The sequence below is a fragment of the Bombina bombina genome, chromosome 6 (genome assembly GCF_027579735.1).
Source record: "Bombina bombina isolate aBomBom1 chromosome 6, aBomBom1.pri, whole genome shotgun sequence".
In the NCBI taxonomy this organism is placed as follows: Eukaryota; Metazoa; Chordata; class Amphibia; order Anura; family Bombinatoridae; genus Bombina; species Bombina bombina.
The window spans coordinates 1,128,440,516-1,128,462,673 of NC_069504.1; the positions used below are offsets into that span (position 1 = coordinate 1,128,440,516).

Sequence of the window (22,158 nt, forward strand, 5' to 3'; positions counted from 1 at the left end):
GAGTTTCCTGTCACTACAGGCAGCACTTCCCCCTAAGGGTTTCCTGTTACTACAGGTGGCTCTTCCCCCTCAGGGTTTCCTGTTACTACAGGTGGCGCTTCCCCCTCAGGGTTTCCTGTTACTACAGGCGGCGCTTCCCCCTCAGGGTTTCCTGTTACTACAGGTGGCGCTTCCCCCTCAGGGTTTCCTGTTACTACAGGCGGCGCTTCCCCCTCAGGGTTTCCTGTTACTACAGGCGGCGCTTCCCCCTCAGGGTTTCCTGTTACTACAGGCGGCGCTTCCCCCTCAGGGTTTCCTGTTACTACAGGCGGCGCTTCCCCCTCAGGGTTTCCTGTGACTACAGGCGGCGCTTCCCCCTCAGGGTTTCCTGTGACTACAGGCGGCCCTTCCCCTTCAGGGTTTCCTGTTACTACAGGCGGTGCTTCCCCCTCAGGGTTTCCTGTCACTATAGGCGGCGCTTCCCCCTCAGGGTTTCCGCTCACTACAGGCGGCGCTTCCCCTTCAGGGTTTCCTGTTACTACAGACGGGCACTTCCCCCTCAGGGTTTCCTGTTACTACAGGCGGCGCTTCCCCCTCAGGGTTTCCTGTCACTACAGGCGGCGCTTCCCCCTCAGGGTTTCCTGTTACTACAGGTGGCGCTTCCCCCTCAGGGTTTCCTCTCACTACAGGCGACTCTTCCCCCTCAGGGTTTCCTGTTACTACAGGCGGCACTTCCCCCTCAGGGTTTCCTGTCACTACAGGCGGCACTTCCCCCTTAGGGTTTCCTGTCACTACAGGCGGAACTGCCCCCTCAGGGTTTCCTGTTACTACAGGCGGCGCTTCCCCCTCAGGGTTTCCTGTCACTACAGGCGGCGCTTCCCCCTCAGAGTTTCCTGTCACTACAGGCGGCGCTTCCCCCTCAGGGTTTCCTGTTACTACAGGTGGCGCTTCCCCCTCAGGGTTTCCTGTTACTACAGGTGGCGCTTCCCCCTCAGGGTTTCCTGTTACTACAGGTGGCGCTTCCCCCTCAGGGTTTCCTGTCACTACAGACGGCGCTTCCCCCTCAGGGTTTCCTGTCACTACAGGTGGCGCTTCCCCCTCAGGGTTTCCTGTTACTACAGGCGGCGCTTCCCCCTCAGGGTTTCCTGTTACTACAGGCGGCGCTTCCCCCTCAGGGTTTCCTGTTACTACAGGCGGCGCTCCCCCCTCAGGGTTTCCTGTTACTACAGGCAGGCACTTCCCACTGCCCAGGCCATGACACTCCCACCACCATGCTTGACTGTAGACAAGACACACTTGTCTTTGTGCTTCTCACCTGGTTGCTGCCACACATGCTTGACACCATCTGAACCAAATAAGTTTATCTTGGTCTCATCGGACCACAGGACATGTTTCCAGTAATTCATGTCCTTTATTAGTCTTCAGCAAAATGTTTGCAGGCTTTCTTGTGCATCATCTTTTGAAGAGGCTTCCTTCTGGGACGGCAGCCATGCAGACCAATTTAATGCAGTGTGTGGCGTATGGTCTGAGCACTGGCAGGCTGACCCCCCACCCCTTCAACCTCCGCAGCAATGCTGGCAGCACTCATATGTATATTTCCCAAAGACAACCTCTGGATAGGACGCCGAGCACGTGCACTCAACTCGACCATGGCGAGGCCTGTTCTGAGTGGAACCTTTCCTGTGAAACCGCTGTATGGTCTTGCCCACCGTGCTGCAGCTCAGTTTCAGGGTCTTGGCAATCTTCTTATAGCCTAATCCATCTTTATGTAGAGAAACAATTCTTTTTTTTTCAGATCCTCAGAGAGTTCTTTGCCATGAGGTGCCATGTTAAACTTCCAGTGACCAGTATGAGAGAGTGTGAGAGCGATAACACCAAATTTAATACACCTGCTTCCTATTCACACCTGAGACCTTGTAACACTAACGAGTCACATGACACCGGGGAGGGAAAATAGCTAATTGTGCCCAATTTGGACATTTCCACTTAGGGGTGTACTCACTTTTGTTGCCAATGGTTTAGACATTAATGGCTGTGTGTTGGGTTATTTTGAGGGGACAGCAAATTTACACTGTTATACAGGCTGTACACTCACTACTTTACATTGTAGCAAAGTGTCATTTCTTCAGTGTTGTCACATGAAAAGATATAATAAAATATTTACATAAATGTGAGGGGTGTACTGACTTTTGTGAGATACTGCGTGCATGTGTGTATATGTATGTATGTGTATATATATATATATACCATAAAGGCACATTTTTTAAATATATATATATCAATTTTTATTGCTCAAATTATAATTTGTTTGTTCATTTTCTTTGTTCTCTTGGTATCTTTTGTTAAAAAGTAGGGGTGTATGCTTAGGAGCTGGCCTATTTCTAGAACACTATATGGTAGCAGTTTTGCAACAATGTTATCCATTTGCAAGATCACTAGATGGCAGCAGTTTTACAACAATGTTATCCATTTGCAAGATCACTAGATGGCAGCAGTTTTACAACAATGTTATCCATTTGCAAGAGCACTAGATGGCAGCAGTTTTACAACAATGTTATCCATTTGCAAGAGCACTAGATGGCAGCAGTTTTACAACAATGTTATCCATTTGCAAGAGCACTAGATGGCAGCAGTTTATAACAACGTTATCCATTTGCAAGATCACTAGATGGCAGCAGTTTTACAACAATGTTATACATTAGCAAGAGCACTAGATGGCAGCAGTTTTACAACAATGTTATCCATTTGCAAGAGCACTAGATGGCAGCAGTTTATAACAACGTTATCCATTTGCAAGATCACTAGATGGCAGCAGTTTTACAACAATGTTATCCATTTGCAAGAGCACTAGATGGCAGCAGTTTTACAACAAGGTTATCCATTTGCAAGAGCACTAGATGGCAGCAGTTTTACAACAATGTTATCCATTTGCAAGATCACTAGATGGCAGCAGTTTTACAACAATGTTATCCATTTGCAAGATTACTGGATGGCAGCAGTTTTACAACAATGTTATCCATTTGCAAGATCACTGGATGGCAGCAGTTTTACAACAATGTTATCCATTTGCAAGATCACTGGATGGCAGCAGTTTTACAACAATGTTATCCATTTGCAAGATCACTGGATGGCAGCAGTTTTACAACAATGTTATCCATTTGCAAGATCACTAGATGGCAGCAGTTTTACAACAATGTTATCCATTTGCAAGATCACTGGATGGCAGCAGTTTTACAACAATGTTATCCATTTGCAAGATCACTAGATGGCAGCAGTTTTACAACAATGTTATCCATTTGCAAGATCACTGGATGGCAGCAGTTTTACAACAATGTTATCCATTTGCAAGATCACTGGATGGCAGCAGTTTTACAACAATGTTATCCATTAGCAAGAGCACTAGAGGGCAGCAGTTTTACAACAATGTTATACATTTGCAAGAGCACTAGATGGCAGCAGTTTTACAACAATATTATACATTAGCAGGAGCACTAGATGGCAGCAGTTTTACAACAATGTTATCCATTTGCAAGATCACTGGATGGCAGCAGTTTTACAACAATGTTATCCATTTGCAAGAGCACTAGATGGCAGCAGTTTTACAACAATGTTATCCATTTGCAAGATCACTGGATGGCAGCAGTTTTACAACAATGTTATCCATTTGCAAGATCACTGGATGGCAGCAGTTTTACAACAATGTTATCCATTTGCAAGATCACTAGATGGCAGCAGTTTTACAACAATGTTATCCATTTGCAAGATCACTAGATGGCAGCAGTTTTACAACAATGTTATCCATTTGCAAGATCACTGGATGGCAGCAGTTTTACAACAATGTTATCCATTTGCAAGATCACTAGATGGCAGCAGTTTTACAACAATGTTATCCATTTGCAAGAGCACTAGATGGCAGCAGTTTTACAACAATGTTATCCATTTGCAAGATCACTAGATGGCAGCAGTTTTACAACAATGTTATCCATTTGCAAGATCACTAGATGGCAGCACTCTTTCCTGTCAGGTAGTGCTCCAGTTATCTCTTAAACACTAAATATCATGGGAACGAAGCAAATTTATTAACAGATGTAAATTATAAACTTTTTAAAAAGTGTTTTCTGTCTAAATCACAAAATAATTTTTTGGGGTTTTGTGTCCCTTTAAGTTTGAAGAATTTATACATTAAAGGGACAGTCAACACCATATTTTTGTTGCTTAAAAAGAAAGATAATCCCTTTATTACTCACTAGTGGGAAAGCTTGCCCAGAGGGCAGTCTATTGTGGTGACGGAACCACCCTGCCATTTTCACAATCACCTGGATGCAGCTTACGCTTACCACCCCTTTTGCTCTCTCTCTCCCCTCTCTTTTGCTATCTCTCCCCCTCTCTTTTGCGCTCTCTCCCCCTTTCTTTTGCTCTCTCTCCCCCTTTCTTTTGCTCTCTCTCCCCCCTCTCTTTTGCTCTCTCTCCCCCTCTCTTTTGCCCTCTCTGCCCCTTCTCTCTTTTGCTCTCTGCCCCTTCTCTTTTTCGCTCTCTCCCCCTTCTATTTTGCGCTCTCTCCCCCTTCTCTTTTGCTCTCTCCCCCCTCTCTTTTGGTCTCTCTCCCCTCTCTTTTGCTCTCTCTCTTTTGCTCTCTCTCTCCCTTTTCATTTGCTCTCTCTCCCCCTCTCTCCCCCACTCTCTTGCGCTCTCTCTCCCCCCTTCACTCTTGCTCTCTCTCTTCCCCCCTCTCTTGCTCTCTTACAGAAAACGTTTGACCTCTGTCATTGCCAACAAAGGATATACTGTATAACAAAGTATTGAGATGAACTTTTGATATTGACCAAATACTTATTTTCCACCATAATTTGCAAGTAAATTCTTTCCAAATCAGACAATGTGATTGTCTGGATTTGTTTCAACATTCTGTCTCTCATAGTTGAGGTATACCTATGATGAAAATTACAGGCCTCTCTCATCTTCTTAAGTGGGAGAACTTGCACAATTGGTGACTGACTAAATACTTTCTTGCCCCACTGTGTATATATATATATATATATATATATATATATATATATATAAAATGATTTCAATAAAGCGCACTCCCACCTCCAAAGTCGGCTACCAGGGTGCAGGCAAGCAAAATTACAATTTCATAAATGGCATGGACTCACTGGTTTTGTGCAAAAAGTGCTTTATTGGCACACAAAAATTCAGTAACTTTTCGGGGATCTCACCCCTTCATCAGACTAAGTGAAAATGTGAACGACAAACAGTGCATTTAACAGGTGCTAAATCCCACCCCTAATGAGAGAAGAACTGCCCATATACGTCGTCATGTGAATCACATAATTAATAAACAACAAAATAGCAACATATACTCAATACAATAGAATCTACAATAAATTTAAATAAATAGATGAATAAATAAAATGGGCAGTATGGGTGCACAAAGTAAAATAATTAATGTAATGTTAAAAAACAAAGGTTTGGAGCTCTCTCTCATATGGTTCAATATTACAAGATCATGTGAGATGCCTCTGTACATCACGGCAGCAAACTCCCATCATTCACATAAACCATCATGTGTATCAAAAGATAAATGTTAAATACAAATTGGTCATATAAGAATCAAAGAATAAATAATCTTACCACACTTGATCTTCAACATGCTATGCCGAAAACGCCACACGTGTAGATGGGCGTTACCTACATAGGGTCATCCGGCGTCAAAGAGTCTGTCAGCCAATCACTAGCAAATATGTCATGAGGGTGTATTAGTAAACAAAAATACATGCACTTCCAATCAATATTGTATACATATCTATTGATCATCCAAAACCACTTCAAATAATCTTACGGAAAGTTCACCACCTCTCACTCTAAACAGCATAGTTAAACTTAGGAACGTGCATTGTAAGTACCTGTGTCCAGGTCTGATAGTCAAGTGATCATCCGGCAGCTCATAACTGTAAATGTGGCTTGTGACTATTCTAATGTGTCCCCACAATATTGTGAAGTGAAGAAATGCGCAGCTAACCTCCATACTTAACATATGTTTGATAGTATGCTAGAGAGGACAATATTGGATGTGAGTAGATATGTTACTATGTAGGTACTGACTATAATGCGCCAGAATTATAGTGACATTGAAAAATAACATATTAATACTCATGCATGATAGCCTCATGGAGGATATTCTACATAATAGCTGGCTCATTAGTCTTTGTGACAACAGAGTGATAACATAGCACTAGGAGTTAAATTATATTATTACCAAAAATGGTTACTATGATAAGTGACATAAATGTACCTACATGTAAAAAAGTGTGGATCTATCATATATGCGCTGAGAACATCAGAATATCACACATAAAAAAAACAGATAAAAGATTAATTATCTTATTGTAGAGTGTCCTCATATATACAAACAGAGTAGGACATGACTGTTTCTTAGGATACATTGCCAGTCTATTCGGTGGTTCAGTCCATTGTGGTATAAGGTATTAAGTTTGAAGATTCACTTTGATTCGATATGTAGAAGGCGTTGATATAAATATCAATAAGAATAAATCTTAGATCACTCGCCGTATGTTTACATTGCATAAAGTGCCTGGCTACAGGTAAGTCACTTTTCTGTTTTTCAATGGCTTCTCGGATAGGATATCTGTGGTTGGCTATCTGGGTGCGAATGTTGTCACTGGTCTTCCCTATATAACATTTTTTACATGTACAGTTCAAGAGGTATATTACATGTGGTTCATGTGAGGAAAAAAACTTTATATCAAACCTACAGTTCGTGTGGGGATGTCTAAACTGAGTCCCTTGGATCATGGAATTGCACGTAGTGCATCCTAGGCACTTAAAACATCCTTTCTTCTAATATCTTAGCCAGTTCTTTTGTTGATAACAGTGGTCTGGATCCGTTAGCATTAATTGATCCCTGAGTGATCTGTCTTTCATGTATGCAATCATTGGTGGTCCATAATCTTTAAAGGGTAATGTTGGATCATTGTAGACGACCGTCCAGTGTCGTTTCAGATCCTCATTGATGTTCCTCTTATCAGGAGAATATTCTGTGGTGAAGTGTAATCTCTTAACTTTCTCATTCTCTTCCGTATCTGTCTTCTTTATCCTCTGTGCTGATAATACATCCAGTTGTGTTAGTTTCAACATCTCCTTGCATAATTTGTTGATCTCTTTAATAGGATATCCTCTTTGGATGAAATGTTTGTCCATGTCCTCTATCTGTATCTGTTTCTTGATGGGATCAGTATTGTTACGTACCGTTCTTAGTAACTGAGCTCTTGGTATTGACTTAATCAGAATTTTTGGATGGGCACTTTTAGCAAAGAGGATGGATTTTTTGTCTGTAGGTTTCGAGTATAGTGTGGTTGCCAGCCTCTTTATAGATCATGAGGTCCAAAAATTCAATTCGCTCTTCATGATACCGAAGTTTGAATTTAACCGGATATTGTAGTGCATTCAATTCTTCAAACCATCTTTCCAGCTCTTGAGCTGTCCCATTCCATGTGAAGAACAAGTCATCTATGTATCGATGATACATAGATACCTGCGGTTTATCCATAATCTTCATAATATCCAATTCATATTCCTCCATGAAGATATTGGCATACGATGGGGCCATGTTCGACCCCATCACCGTTCCCGAAGTTTGTAGATAATATTTTGTTTCAAACTTAAAGTAATTTATCTGTAGGCAACATGTCACAATCTCCAGTAAAAAAAATCAATGGGAGGACCAATGTATGGTGTCTTGAGGAGAGATTTTAGCACTTTTGTGACACCTTTGTGGTAATGTGTCCAGAGAAAATTGCACAAGTGAATTTTTCATCTTTTTTGGAGCTCTACATGGTAAAATATGGAAGGAGAAACAAATGCCACATTTGCAATTAACACAGAAGATGCAAGCAGAATTTTATTTGAACCAGATGAGAATGTGACCGAAATGGAATCAGCCAATAACCTGTATCTAGCATTTCTGAAATTAAAGAAGAAGGAAATTGACCTCAAACTTCACGGTCTATATCTTTCAGACTATCACTGTAAGAGGTACATCCCCAGAGGCTTTAGGACCAGGAATACTCCCATCATTGAAAGAAACAACCCTGACTTCTGTCGAAATGTTGTGCAATTTTAAATAAATGCTCCCAGGACCTGATCCTATTAGTCACAGAAAAGGTGAGAACACTACTGGCTAAAATCAAGGAGGAGATTGGACACTTTGGGGCCTATTTATTAAAGGTCTTGCGGACCTGATCCGACAGTGCGGGTCAGGTCCGCAAGACGTCGCTGAATGCGGAGAACAATACGCTCTCCGCATTTAACATTGCACCAGCAGCTCACAAGAGCTGTTGGTGCAACGCTGCCCCCTGCTGACTCGCTGCCCCCTGCTGGCCGCCAGCAGGGAGGTGTCAATCAACCCAATTGTACTCGATCGGGTTGATTTCCGGCGATTCCTGTCCGCCTCATCAGAGCAGGCGGACAGGGTTATGGAGCAGCGGTCTTTAGAAACACAGGCCCACAAGCTCCGTTTGGAGCTTGATAAATGGACCCCTTTGAAACAATTTAAGGATTGATATTGGAGATAGACCAAACTGAAAAATGGTTTGATAAATTACAAATACAGGTGAACGAATATAGACAAGCAATGAGAAGATACAACCTGTAATGTGAAAATAGTGTATACGATCTGGAGCATGTAATGAGTGTAGTGCACAAAGGACCAATATGGATCATTACATGCTCCAGGGGCCCGATCCGATATGCAGCGTCGCCCGCAAATGCCGACGACGCTGAATTTTGCACTGGTTTGGTATCCTATATACGGCATAACCTAGAAGTTACGCTCGTATATTTCTGCCGTCGCCCGTAGTTTTTTGGGCCATAGGCAGGTATACCAAACCAGCGCAGTTTGGTATCCAATATACAGCGTAAGGACTTACGTGGCGAAAATGGAGAAATCTTACTCCATTTTCACCTCGCCACAAAAAGCACCCGTAGTAAGCCTTACGCTGTCTATTGGAGCCCCGTAACTCCCTAAACTAGCTACAAAATAAACCTAACACCTAACGCATGCGCAATGTCTATCTACCTGTCAACCGCGATCTGCTAAATAAAACCTAACACCTAACGCATGCGCAATGTATATCTACCTGTCAACCGCGATCCCCCGCCGCAATCCCTAATAAAATATTTAACCCCTAAACCGCCGCTCCCGGACCCCGCCGCCACCTACATTAACTACCCCCTAATGTGATGCCCCTTACACCTCCGCCATCTACCTTACCTACCCACTAAAGTGAGCCCCTTACACTGCCGCCATCTACCTTACCTACCCACTAAAGTGAGCCCCTACCCCGCCGCCATCTACCTTACCTAACCCCTAAAGTGAGCGCCTTACATCAGCCAATCAGATTCAAGTTCAATCCGATTGGCTGAACCAATCAGCCAATCGGATTGAACTTGAATCTGATTGGCTGATTCAATCAGCCAATCAGATTTTTCTACCTTAATTCCGATTGGCTGATAGAATCCTATCAGCCAATCGGAATTCGACGGACGCCATCTTGGATGACGTCATTTAAAGGAACCTCATTCGTCGGGAAGTCGTCGTGCCAGATGGATGCTCCGCGGCGGAGGAGCAAAGAAAGAAGATTGAAGATGCCGCTTTGCTTGAAGACATCGCAGGATGGAAGAAGACTCAATGCCGTTTGCTTGAAGACATCGCCCGGATGGAAGAAGACTTCTTTGCCGCTTGATTCAAGACATCGCCCGGATCGGATGAAGAGTTCTGCCCGGCTGGGTGAATACAAGGTAGGGAGATCTTCAGGGGAGTAGTGTTAGGTTTATTTAAGGGGGGTTTGGGTTAGATTAGGGGTATGTGGGTGGTGGGTTGTAATGTTGGGGGGTGATATTGTGGTTTTTTTTTTCAGGCAAAAGAGCAGTTTTCTTTGGGGCATGCCCCTCAAAAGGCCCTTTTCAGGGCTGGTAAGGGAAAAGAGCTAACTTTTTTAATTTAGAATAGGGTAGGGATTTTTTTTTATTTTGGGGGGCTTTATTATTTTATAAGGGGGTTTAGAATAGGTGTAATTAGCTTAAAAATCTTGTAATCTTTTTTTTATTTTTTGTAATTTAGTGTTTTTTTTTTTTTGTAATTTAGTTTAGTTTATTCAATTGTATTTTAGTTTAGATATTTAGTATTTTAATTAATTAAGTAGTTTATTTAATTTATTGATAGTGTAGGTGTATTTGTAACTTAGGTTAGGATTTATTTTACAGGTAAATTGGTAATTATTTTAACTAGGTAGCTATTAAATAGTTATTAACTATTTAATAGCTATTGTACCTAGTTAAAATAAATACCAAGTTACCTGTAAAATAAATATAAACCCTAAAATAACTACAATGTAATTATTATTTACATTGTAGCTATCTTAGGGTTTATTTTATATGTAAGTATTAAGATTTAAATAGGAATATTTTAATTAATAATATTAATATTAGATTTATTTTAATAAGAGTTTAGTTAGGGATGTTAGAGTTAGATAGGGTTATTATACTTAATATATATAATATAATAATGATATTAACTATATTAACCCTAATATTATTAGGGTTAATATAGTTAATATATATAATATAATAACTATATTAACCCTAATATAATTAGGGTTAATATAGTTAATATAGCTGGCGGCAGTGTAGGGGGATTAGATTAGGGGTTAATGTGTTTAATATAGGTGGCGGCGGTGTAGGGGGATCTAGATTAGATGCAAAAGAGCAGTTTACTTTGTGAGAAAGCCCCGCCAAAAGCCCTTTTAAGGGCTGGCAATAGAGCAGTTTACTTTGGGGTAATGCCACGCAAAAAGCCCTTTTCAGGGCTATTTGTAGGGTTAGACTTAGGTTTAGTGGTAGGGATAGTTTAGTATTTTAGGGGTTAAATAATTTAATATAGCTGGCGGCGGGGTAGGGGGATTAGATTAGGGGTTAATTCATTTAATATAGGTGGCGGCGGGGTAGGGGGATTAGATTAGGGGTTAAATAATTTAATATAGCTGGCGGCGGTGTAGGGGGATTAAATTAGGGGTTAATAATTTTAAAATAGATGGCTGCGTGGTAGGGGCTCACTTTAGGGGGTAGGTAAGGTAGATGGCGGCGGGGTAGGGGCTCACATTAGGGGGTTATAGATTTAATATAGCTGTCGGCGGGGTCCGGGAGCGGCGGTTTAGGGGTTAATAACTTTATTAGGTGGCGGCGGGGTCCGGGAGCGGCGGATTAGGGGTTAATAACTTTTTTTATTGTTAGGATAGTGAGGGGGGATAGCGGTTAGAGGGTTAGATGTGTCAGGCTATATTTAGGAGGTGTGTTAGACAGTATGGGTGATTTCATACTTTAGTCAGGTTTTGTAGGCGCCGGCAGTTTCTAAAGTGCCGTAAGTCACTGGCGACTCCAGAAATTTGTGCTTACGCAGATTTCTGGACATCGCTGGTTTATCAGACTTACGGCACTTTAGCATCTGACGGCAACGTATATAGGATAGCTCGAGTTGCGAGCTGAAACTGCGGGCGGCGGGGGTTCCCTCACTTGCGCCGCAAACTACGCTGCATATCGGATCTCGCCCCTGATCGTATACACTATGTACACATTATAGGTTGTATTCACTCGTTGCTATGGCAACCTTTCTTAGCACTCGGTTTAATGTTGCACAGAGATTCTTTTTAACATAGTTGTAGCTCTAATAACTAGTAGATTGCTGCTTGCACACAGTTATCTTATACACTTAATACAGTTTGATACTGTTCTGATTTGTGTTTGTTTAAAATTATGTATATTTGTTATTCTCTACGAAACTGGAAGTGATGTCACTTAGACTTCCGGTTTGCTGATATTGTGGAACGTAAAGGTGCGCTTCAAAATACAACATGGTGCAAATTTTAAGGGGGAGGTATGTGAGTGTTTAGCACTTTTTTGGCACTGTTTGTTCACTTTGATCTGATGAAAGAGACAATCAGTCTCTGAAACATCATCCAATAAAGCATCATCCAATAAAACATTTGATTGAAAATCCTGAGAGTGCATCCTTTTTTCAGGAATATATATATATATATATATATATAAAGCAATGTCATTGTTTTTCGTTAGTGGATTATTATTTGATGGAACAATGTCATATAAAAAAGGTTTATCATCTGCATATATTAACAGCTGTTAAAATGTAATATTTAATTGTGTTTCTAGCTTGACTAACCACAATTAAAATTTAAATACCCTCAAAGTATTATGGTCAGGATTTCCTAGAGGTAGGTTTTAATTATAATATTCAACATTTCTAATTGAAATGAATACAAAGTCCAAAAGAAAGGCAGCACCACCATATGCATCAAAATTTCTTCTTTATTCCATCAACTAGGAGCAGGTAAAAACAGGAAGACTAAGTTTCGGGTTACAAACCCTTAGCCATGTCAGACATGACTAAGGGTTTGTAACCCGAAACGTAGTCTTGCTGTTTTTACCTGCCCCTAGTTGATGGAATAAAGAAGAAATTTTGATGCATATGGGGGTGCTGCCTTTCTTTTGGACTTTGTATTTCTCAAGGCATGCAGTAACCTTCTACTTTGGTGCTGGATTGTATTAAGGACTGTAATTGAAATTAATAGCTGTCAATGGATGTTTGTGGCTGGTGGTTGTTATTTTTTTGTGAGCAGATTGTAATTAATACAACGTAAACCACAATTATTAGAATTGTTGTTGCTATGTAACTAAAATGTCACTTTTAATAGAGAATTGATTAGTCTGTACATTTAGGGTCAGTTTGCTGTTAATCCTGTCTAGTATTCTAGTGTAAAGTTGTACTTCTGTTTATATTAAGGGATATATATTTATTTTTCATCATTTTTAAAAGGATTTGACCCTTTATTTCTTGTGTAGGGTCCACAAGGAGGCTGTGTTCTATACAGGCAGACAACGGAGTAGCTTTTCCTGTTCAATGTGATCCCTTTATTCTAGTGAAATATATATCCAATTATATCATTAAATGTTGGTTACATTATATGCAATAAAAATAATGGTGCTTGACATTTTGGTTTCTTTTTTTTCAGATTTCAGAAGCTTTTATGGTCCAGAAAAGCCTTTGTGGATAGTGTGAAAGTTTACAACTACAGCTACGTGTATATGCCAGCATTCTCTGTGAAGGGGGGGACAGAGCCGTCACTGCGTGTCTATTACACTCTTTCAGACTTCAGCACAAATCATACTGTGCTGTTTGCAAATCCTAACTTTCTGCGCAACGTAGGCAAATTCTGGAAAAATAAGGGTGTCCACTCGAAGCGCCTCTCCACCGGCCTCTTCCTGGTTAGTGCAGCGCTAAGTCTGTGCGAGGAACTTACAATATATGGATTTTGGCCCTTTCAAATAGACCTAACTGGTAAATTCATCACTCACCATTATTATGACAATATCTTGCCGCTAAGCGGATACCACGCCATGCCAGAGGAATTTCTGCAGCTTTGGTTTCTTCACAAAAGTGGAGTCTTAAAAATGCAACTGGAACAGTGCCCAGAGCATAGTGTGCACCAAACGTCTCTCTAGACTTGAGGGTATCATATTAACAAGCTACCATGGTTGTCGGTCATTTTCTGATTTGCAAAATAAAGAATATTCCTAAGAAAACAAGAGGAATAAATCACATGCTATTTTTCAGTTTGAGATACATTTAACCACTTGCTCATATGCATTGTGGCCCCTGCATGGTAGCCAAGTGGTATGAGATTTTGGGTTCTTCATGCGATGAACTGGACATAAATTTAATAACCGTGCCAAAAGTTACTTGTGATGTCTTCCTGATTTTGTTTTGCGTTGGCACATGTACAGATTTTTTGTGAACATTTTTGTAGTTTTCATTTGCAATTTAGATTCTCCAGAATTGAATGTAGTATCTTTTTTATAGCAAGAAACTATTTTACTTTTAGTGGAGAGTTGCATACTTTTATTATTTCTGTTTGGACAAACTAAAGTGACATTCAAAATCATTTTTTTCATGTACAGAAAAGTGAGAGAGATACCCAGCTTTGGAAACCTTTTTTTATAAAAACTTGTTTGTCTTGTGATCATTTTTTTTTTTTTTGCATCAAAATTGTAAAATTGAAGACGGGAACAAGGCACAAATGCTTTTATGTTTACGGTTGGCATTTTGAATCTTAAAAGCGTATTATTTTGTGGTTTAAATAAACTACTTGCCTTCAAGTAGCAAACTCAATAACAGGGGAGAAGGGACCCACAAATGCATTGTCACATGTATGGGTATCTAATGATAAAACATGTCATTGCATGCATATCTATGTCTTGGGGTACACTTGTAGTTTGACTGAGCCTCAGCTATGTTTTGTCTTTTTGCATTCCCGATGTGCCAGACTTTGTGGTTGAAGGTAATATATTATGAATGCCTCTGGTTTTTAGCAGGGCAGCTGCATGCGGGTACACTGACTGCATGGCACAGCATGTTGGCAAAGAGCAGTGTTATTAAAAGAAAAGATTTTACCTACTGCAGTATTCCTGTGGTCGGATTCATCTTTACAAACAGCAGACATGAGCCCTGTTAATATGTTTGTTATTTGTATAGTATACACTACTGCACAGTGCAGATGATATTTTAGCATGGTCTTGTATCCCTTTTAACTTGTCTTAAATACACATTAGCTATTATGTAACCTCGTACAACTGAACAGCTAAGTGATATTAGGTAAAGTAAATTTGCCTTTTCTCCTGTAGAACAGATCTGTCTTTATAGTGTGAGTTTCTAAACCATAATTGTCATAGGTGCAGTTATTTATACTGTAGCTTATTGGCTGTGTGATTGTAATACTGATAGAGGTTACAGCTGTGCACAGTAAGATTTTTTTATACTCCAGATCACTATTTTTTCATTCAAATAAAGGAAACAGCTGCTCTGGGACATGGTGGGCATATTTTTCCATACATAATAGAACATACATATTGATGTCCTAGGCTGACACAGTAGTGGTTTAATTCATGAAATCACTGTCTTTCACCAGCATTCAAATCTCTCTAAAATGCTTAGCCTGGAGCTGATTAATATCGCAAATTGGAGAGACTTGGAGTGAATTGCCAAGAATAAAAAATGTGTATCCACATAAACATGGGAAAAATACAGAATTCAATGAATTAACAGTAAACAGTAAGGCTGGTATTGGGCTGCATAGTGCTCGAGTGGAAAATCCCAGGAAGAACCAAGACTCATTAGACGATGATATATTAGTTGTAGCTCCTTCTTTTTACAGAATATATTGTGTCTATGGAATCAGCTGCTCCTCGTCTTTTAAATATTCCTACTGGCTGTGCAATGTTTCTGTCTTTCTTTTTATGCTGATGTCAATCTGTCTTAACCTGAGCTGCGAATATGTTCAAATGGCTGAAAATGTAATCTCCTTTAGCTCACTTGTGCTGTGCACAGAGTACCAACCTGCTCTCTACAAAAGGAAACAGGCCCTGATTTACCTCAGCCTATTTAAAGGGGCTTAAACACACAGGGGTCAATCACAATCCTGTAGAAAACTTCCTAAAGAAAATCCCCATTAAAGTCTTTAGGGCATTTTTATAGATAAATAATTTGATTTTGATCTCTCTCTCTCTTTCTCTTTTTTTTTCTCTCTCTCTCTCTCTCTCTTTTTTCTCTCTCTCTTTTTTATCTCTCTCTTTTCTCTCTCTCTCTCTCTCTTTTTTTCTCTCTATCTTTTATTCTCTCTCTCTTTTTTCTCTCTCTCTCTCTTTTTCTCTCTCTTTTTCTCTCTCTTTTTCTCTCTCTCTTTTTCTCTCTCTCTTTTTTTTCTCTCTTTTTTTTCTCTCTCTCTTTTCTCTCTCTCTTTTCTCTCTCTCTCTCTTTTCTCTCTCTCTCTCTTTTCTCTCTCTCTTTTTTTTTCTCTCTCTCTTTTATTCTCTTTTTCTCTCTCTTTCTCTCTCTCCATATATACACACAGCACTATAGCAATCCATATATACACACAGCGCTATAGCAATTAATATACACACAGCGCTATAGCAATCCATATATACACACAGCGCTATAGCAATTAATATACACACACAGCGCTATAGCAATTAATATACACACAGACAACGCTATAGCAATTAATATACACACACAGCGCTATAGCAATTAATATACACACAGCTATAGCAATCTATATATACACACAGCGCTATAGCAATCTATATATACACACAGCGCTATAGCAATCCATATATACACACAGCTATAGCAATTAATATACACACAGACAGCGCTATAGCAATTAATATACACACACAGCGCTATAGCAATTAATATACACACAGCTATAGCAATTAATATACACACAGCTATAGCAATTAATATACACACACAGCGCTATAGCAATTAATATACACACAGCTATAGCAATCCATATATACACACAGCGCTATAGCAATCCATATATACACACAGCGCTATAGCAATCCATATATACACACAGCTATAGCAATTAATATACACACAGCGCTATAGCAATTAATATACACACAGCTATAGCAATTAATATACACACACAGCGCTATAGCAATTAATATACACACAGACAGCGCTATAGCAATTAATATACACACACAGCGCTATAGCAATTAATATACACACAGACAGCGCTATAGCAATTAATATACACACAAACAGCGCTATAGCAATTAATATACACACACAGCTATAGCAATTAATATACACACAGCTATAGCAATCTATATATACACACAGCTATAGCAATTAATATACACACACAGCTATAGCAATCCATATACACACAGACAGCGCTATAGCAATTAATATACACACACAGCTATAGCAATTAATATACACACACAGCTATAGCAATTAATATACACACAGACAGCGCTATAGCAATTAATATACACACACAGCTATAGCAATTAATATACACACACAGCTATAGCAATTAATATACACACAGACAGCGCTATAGCAATTAATATACACACACAGCTATAGCAATTAATATACACACAGCTATAGCAATTAATATACACACACAGCGCTATAGCAATTAATATACACACACAGCGCTATAGCAATTAATATACACACAGCTATAGCAATTAATATACACACACAGCGCTATAGCAATTAATATACACACAGACAGCGCTATAGCAATTAATATACACACAGACAACGCTATAGCAATTAAAATACACACAGCTATAGCAATCCATATACATACATATCTTCTGCAGCACCAAGATGCCCCAGGCACTACTGGCTTTATGAATAAAATATAAGGTGTAGCTGGAGCAGCATTAAAGGATGCACTGCACTTGCTGTTTCACTCACATATGCTGCATTCTGATTTTGTTGTTCTGTATGAATTTATCAGAAGCAGATCTGTGCACTGTAGCATTAGGTTTGCTCGCCATTTGAAATGATTATTTTACAGTTTCTGATTGGAAGTACAAGCCAAGCATAACTTTGCACAGACTTGTAAATGATTAGCGTGTGCACCAGTTACATCAATTTAAATGCACAATTTATGCAACCTTTTTTCTATTATTCACATGAAAGGTCAGTGTTTAAACGTGGTAAAAAAAATGTTTTCCCAAATGTGACATATGTTGTTTAAAATTAACTTAAAACTAATAAAACTGCATTTGTTGTGTACTTCCTGCTAAGGTTTTGTGAGTTGTTAGGTACAAACATGGTCTCATGATCATCCAATAAGCACAGAGTACCTGTCAACTAATGAGCTTTAGCAGGAAGTACCTATCAGCCAATGAGCTTTAGCAGGAAGTACCTATCAGCCAATGAGCTTTAGCAGGAAGTACCTATCAGCCAATGAGCATTAGCAGGACGTACCTATCAGCCAATGAGCTTTAGCAGGAAGTACCTATCAGCCACAAGCTTTAGATTAGTTTTAAGGTTAAGGTAAACAGCCTTTAACTTGCTTTTTTTCTGCAAAAAAAAACCCCCAAAACCCCATGTTTAAATGCTACTTTTTCATATTAGTGCACACACATTACAAACAACTTCTAGGACTGAATACAGCACAAACAAATGTGAATTAAGAAATTAACACTGATCTAAACCACAAAAAAAGGTGTCTTGTTTTTCCAGTGTTGCAAAACACCATTTGTACAGAACTAAATTATTGCTTTTAACAATTTAAAAAAAAATGAGTATTTTTATTTATGTGTTTTAACCGTACATTTGTTAGCCAGGCAAACAAATGATCCTTAAACTTAAAGCTGTGACGTGTGATCATAAGTACCCAAGAATAAGGTGGCCAGATCAAAGATGTGCAAGAAAGCACTAATGGTGCCAGAAGGTTGTGTGCCCTAGAATATTTGTGCCAAGTGTAGATGCCCCCCTAGGTCTTCTGGTGCCGTGCATAAATGTATACCAAAGACTTTGGATGCCTTGCAAGGATGTTTGCCCAAGATTAGGGTTGCCACCTCAGCCATGTTTTCCTGGACACTTATAAGTTACACATGCTGCAGGGTATGCAGGGAGGAACATGTATTGTGTTTCTGAACAGCACTATTCATATTCCTCCCTGCACACCCTGCAGCATGTGTAACTTATAAGTGTTCTGCATTTTAAGGGACAGGTGGCAACCCTACCCAAGGTTATTGTTCTCATGCCTGATCTGGGCCAATGATTATCAGAACCATGCAGTGTTATTTATATAAGACAGTGCCATTTCATATGTGCCCCAAGACATATGGCACCATGAAGGACCCACATTTTACTACAAACAGCAGATCATTCATGTTCTAAACAAAAAGAGACTGTAGTTCTTCAGTTGTGACAATCTGCAACTCAAGAATGAATTCCCTTGATAAACAAATAACAGCTGCATATCCAGTACAAATCATGGAATGAAAATGTGATGTAAAATATGTTTTGTATTACCCTAAATATAATGTCATATTTTGGAATGTTGTGTGTCTAGTGAATGCAGATTGTTGTTTCAGACGCAAATAGTTTGTCATTTGGGCACATCAATAATTGTTTTGTAATCTGAAAGTGTGATTCAGCGAAGTCATTGGATTTATTATTCCACCGAAACAAGGCCAAGAATGAGACTGAATTCCTTTAGTGATATAAGAAAAGCTTGTTTTTTTATTGAATGAAACTTCATCTTTTTTTCAGAAATAAGTTAACTTTAGTATTGTATTGACTTTTCTACAGTTATATTTTTTTTTTTGAGGGGGAGGGGGGTAAGAAATATGGCTGTCCTTTTTTATGTTTCAGAAGCTTTTTGTCAGTAATGAGAATTAAAACACATTTCTAAAAAGAAAACCAGTGTATTTTCGTTATTTGTATGTTCGTTAATAGGTGGGATATCACATCAGCAATAGATTGGCTCCTTAACAATTCTTTGTGTCACTCAGACATGTAGACCGTATAGAGAGATGTTCGGATAGACAGACGGATAGATAGACAAATAGATCTGATAAGAGATAGAGATAAATCTTGTGGTTTAAAGGACACTAAATGTACAATTTCTATAGCGTGTTGTAAATGATATATTATGCAACGTAATGTAAATGTCATTTAAGATGATTACCTATCATACAGAATTAAACCGACATTAAACTCAAAAATTTAATTACCATAAAATGTTTAAATATTAAAAAAAAATACTTTAAGATGCACTTTCAGGATTTTTTTTTCCTGTAAGTTAACTATGAACTGTTTGCACTCAGAGGCGGTTGAGTGCATTCCCTGGACCCTGACACACCTACATGCTCCAAATTGATTGGTTAATATGTGCAAGGACTTCTTTATATCTGTACCTCATTGGTCACAGCAAACAAAGTAAGATAAATAACATTTTTGCAAGTCAGTGAATAAGTGTTGGTGCATAACTAAAAATTTACTTTAAAGGGACATTATACACTCATTTTTTCCTTGCATAAATGTTTTGTAGATAATCTATTTATATAGCCCATAAAGTTTTTTTTTTTAATTAATGTATAGTTTTGCTTATTTTTAAATAACATTGCTCTGATTTTCAGACTCCTAACCAAGCCCCAAAGTTTTATGTGAATACGCTCGGCTACCTACTCCAGCTTGCTCCTGTTTGTGTAAAGAGTATTTTCATATGCAAAAGAAGGGGAGGGGGGAGTGTCTTATTTGCCACTTGCAGTGGGCTTTCCAGCTACCTTTTCAACAGAGCCAAACTGACAGCTTCTAAGTAAGTTTTTAAACAGTTTTATACTGGATTTTTATATCAGTATCTGTGCATCTTATTCTTTATAGTAGTGTCTATTACATGCAGTTATATGAAAATGAGTGTATACTGTCCCTTTAAGGGAAGCTAATTGCAGTTTGACTTTACTTTGTTTATGTGATGTTAATGTTCCTGATTGGTTGTACCACTTGTTGGCACTAAACAGAAATATTTTTGTGACAGGCACCATAAATGTTGTATCAATTCTGAGTCACACCTTTTCTTAGAGACTTTTTAACCTTCATTGCATAAATAATCATGGATTGAAATTCAGATTCCACTGAAAGAAACACCATCAGCTCCCAAACCATTATCAATAGCTTCAACAAGATAATTTAGCAGTGGGAAGATATTTCCTACTGACAAAGTTTCAGAACTTTGGCCGGCTAAATATACGTTTGTCAATGTGATCTACTTGTGCTGTTACCAAATTCCAGAAATTCCCTGTTTTACTGATCTGACAATTGTTATGCATCATCTACTTGTACAAAACACTTTTACACATTTTGGTTCAATTGGAGAAAACATTACTAAAAGGATACTAAACCCAATTTCTTTCATGTAAGTGGCAAGAGTCCATGAGCTAGTGACGGATGGGATATGCATTCCTACCAGGAGGGGGCAAAGTTTCCCAAACCTCAAAATGCCTATAAATATACCTCCCACCTCACACATACCTTAGTTTTACAAACTTTGCCTCTCATGCAGGATGGTGAAGCTAGTCCTGCTTGATTTCTTCTGTGAAAGGCGCTTCTAAGCATATTGATGCCCAGTTCCTCTCAAAGTACAGTGTTTGTCTGAGGGATGTGAAGGGAGTATTGCCTGATGATACCATGTTTTCACCTATGGGGAATCTATTCTAAGGCTCTCTGTAAATTGCAGGGATTCATCTGCTGCCTCCCTTTACAGACTGACATTATACTCCCCTACCATTACCTCTGCTGATCTGTTTCAGTACTGGTTTGGCTGTCTGTTATATGTGGATGGGTGCCTTACACGGTAAGTATATACTTCTGTTATATAAGACACTCTCAGCTATAGATTGGGCACTTTTTAATTAAAATTGTTATATATTGTTTGTATACATGCCTTGAGTCAGTAATTCGGTGCTCTTTTTTAGCGACTTTATTTGTGGCTAAATATTTGTCAAGGTTGGTAGAGTCTGTGAAACATAGTTTTTTTTGAGCTAGTAATTTATTTATAAATTAGGATGCTAAGTATTATGTTAGTCTTATGGAATGTTGATCATTTTATGCAGCTATAATAGAAGTATCCATTAGGTTTCTTTTGGTTCATTTTGTTTTTTTTGTATATACAATCAAAATTCTTACCTGCTTTTTAGAGTGATAGGTGTTTTAGTAATCCTCTTCAGCTTTGCATGTCGCACATGTGATGATGCTTTTTATGTCATAGGGTGACATGTCATCATTTTCCTCATTTTTTTTGTGCCAAAATTTTCCCGCCAAGCATTTAAATTTTCCCGCCAATTTTTTTTCCAGCCAAAAAATTCCTGCCAAAATTGCTGTTATAAGCTCTGCTCCCAGCTCACTCAGTGTTCTCAGTAAACACTTCGAGAGCTTTCATGCAGCATTTTATGAATCAGTTTTCTTTGTTTTATAATTTTGTTCGCTCTGTTTCCCATTCTCTCAAGCCTGTTATAAATATATATATATATATATATATATTTTATATATATATATATATATATATATATATATATATACATACAGGGAGTGCAGAATTATTAGGCAAATGAGTATTTTGACCACATCATCCTCTTTATGCATGTTGTCTTACTCCAAGCTGTATAGGCTCGAAAGCCTACTACCAATTAAGCATATTAGGTGATGTGCATCTCTGTAATGAGAAGGGGTGTGGTCTAATGACATCAACACCCTATATC

General features: G+C 38.9%; 1 protein-coding gene across 1 annotated transcript in view; it reads left to right on the forward strand.

Annotated features, from left to right (window-relative positions):
* ST8SIA1 (ST8 alpha-N-acetyl-neuraminide alpha-2,8-sialyltransferase 1) overlaps nucleotides 1–14,087 on the forward strand; it is a 137,586-nt gene extending 123,499 nt beyond the window's left edge. The window contains exon 5 of the mRNA XM_053719101.1: nucleotides 13,080–14,087. Coding sequence (XP_053575076.1) covers nucleotides 13,080–13,569 — 490 coding nt within the window. The 3' untranslated portion in view covers nucleotides 13,570–14,087. The remainder of the gene's footprint in view (nucleotides 1–13,079) is intronic.
* Nucleotides 14,088–22,158: the final 8,071 nt, after the last annotated feature.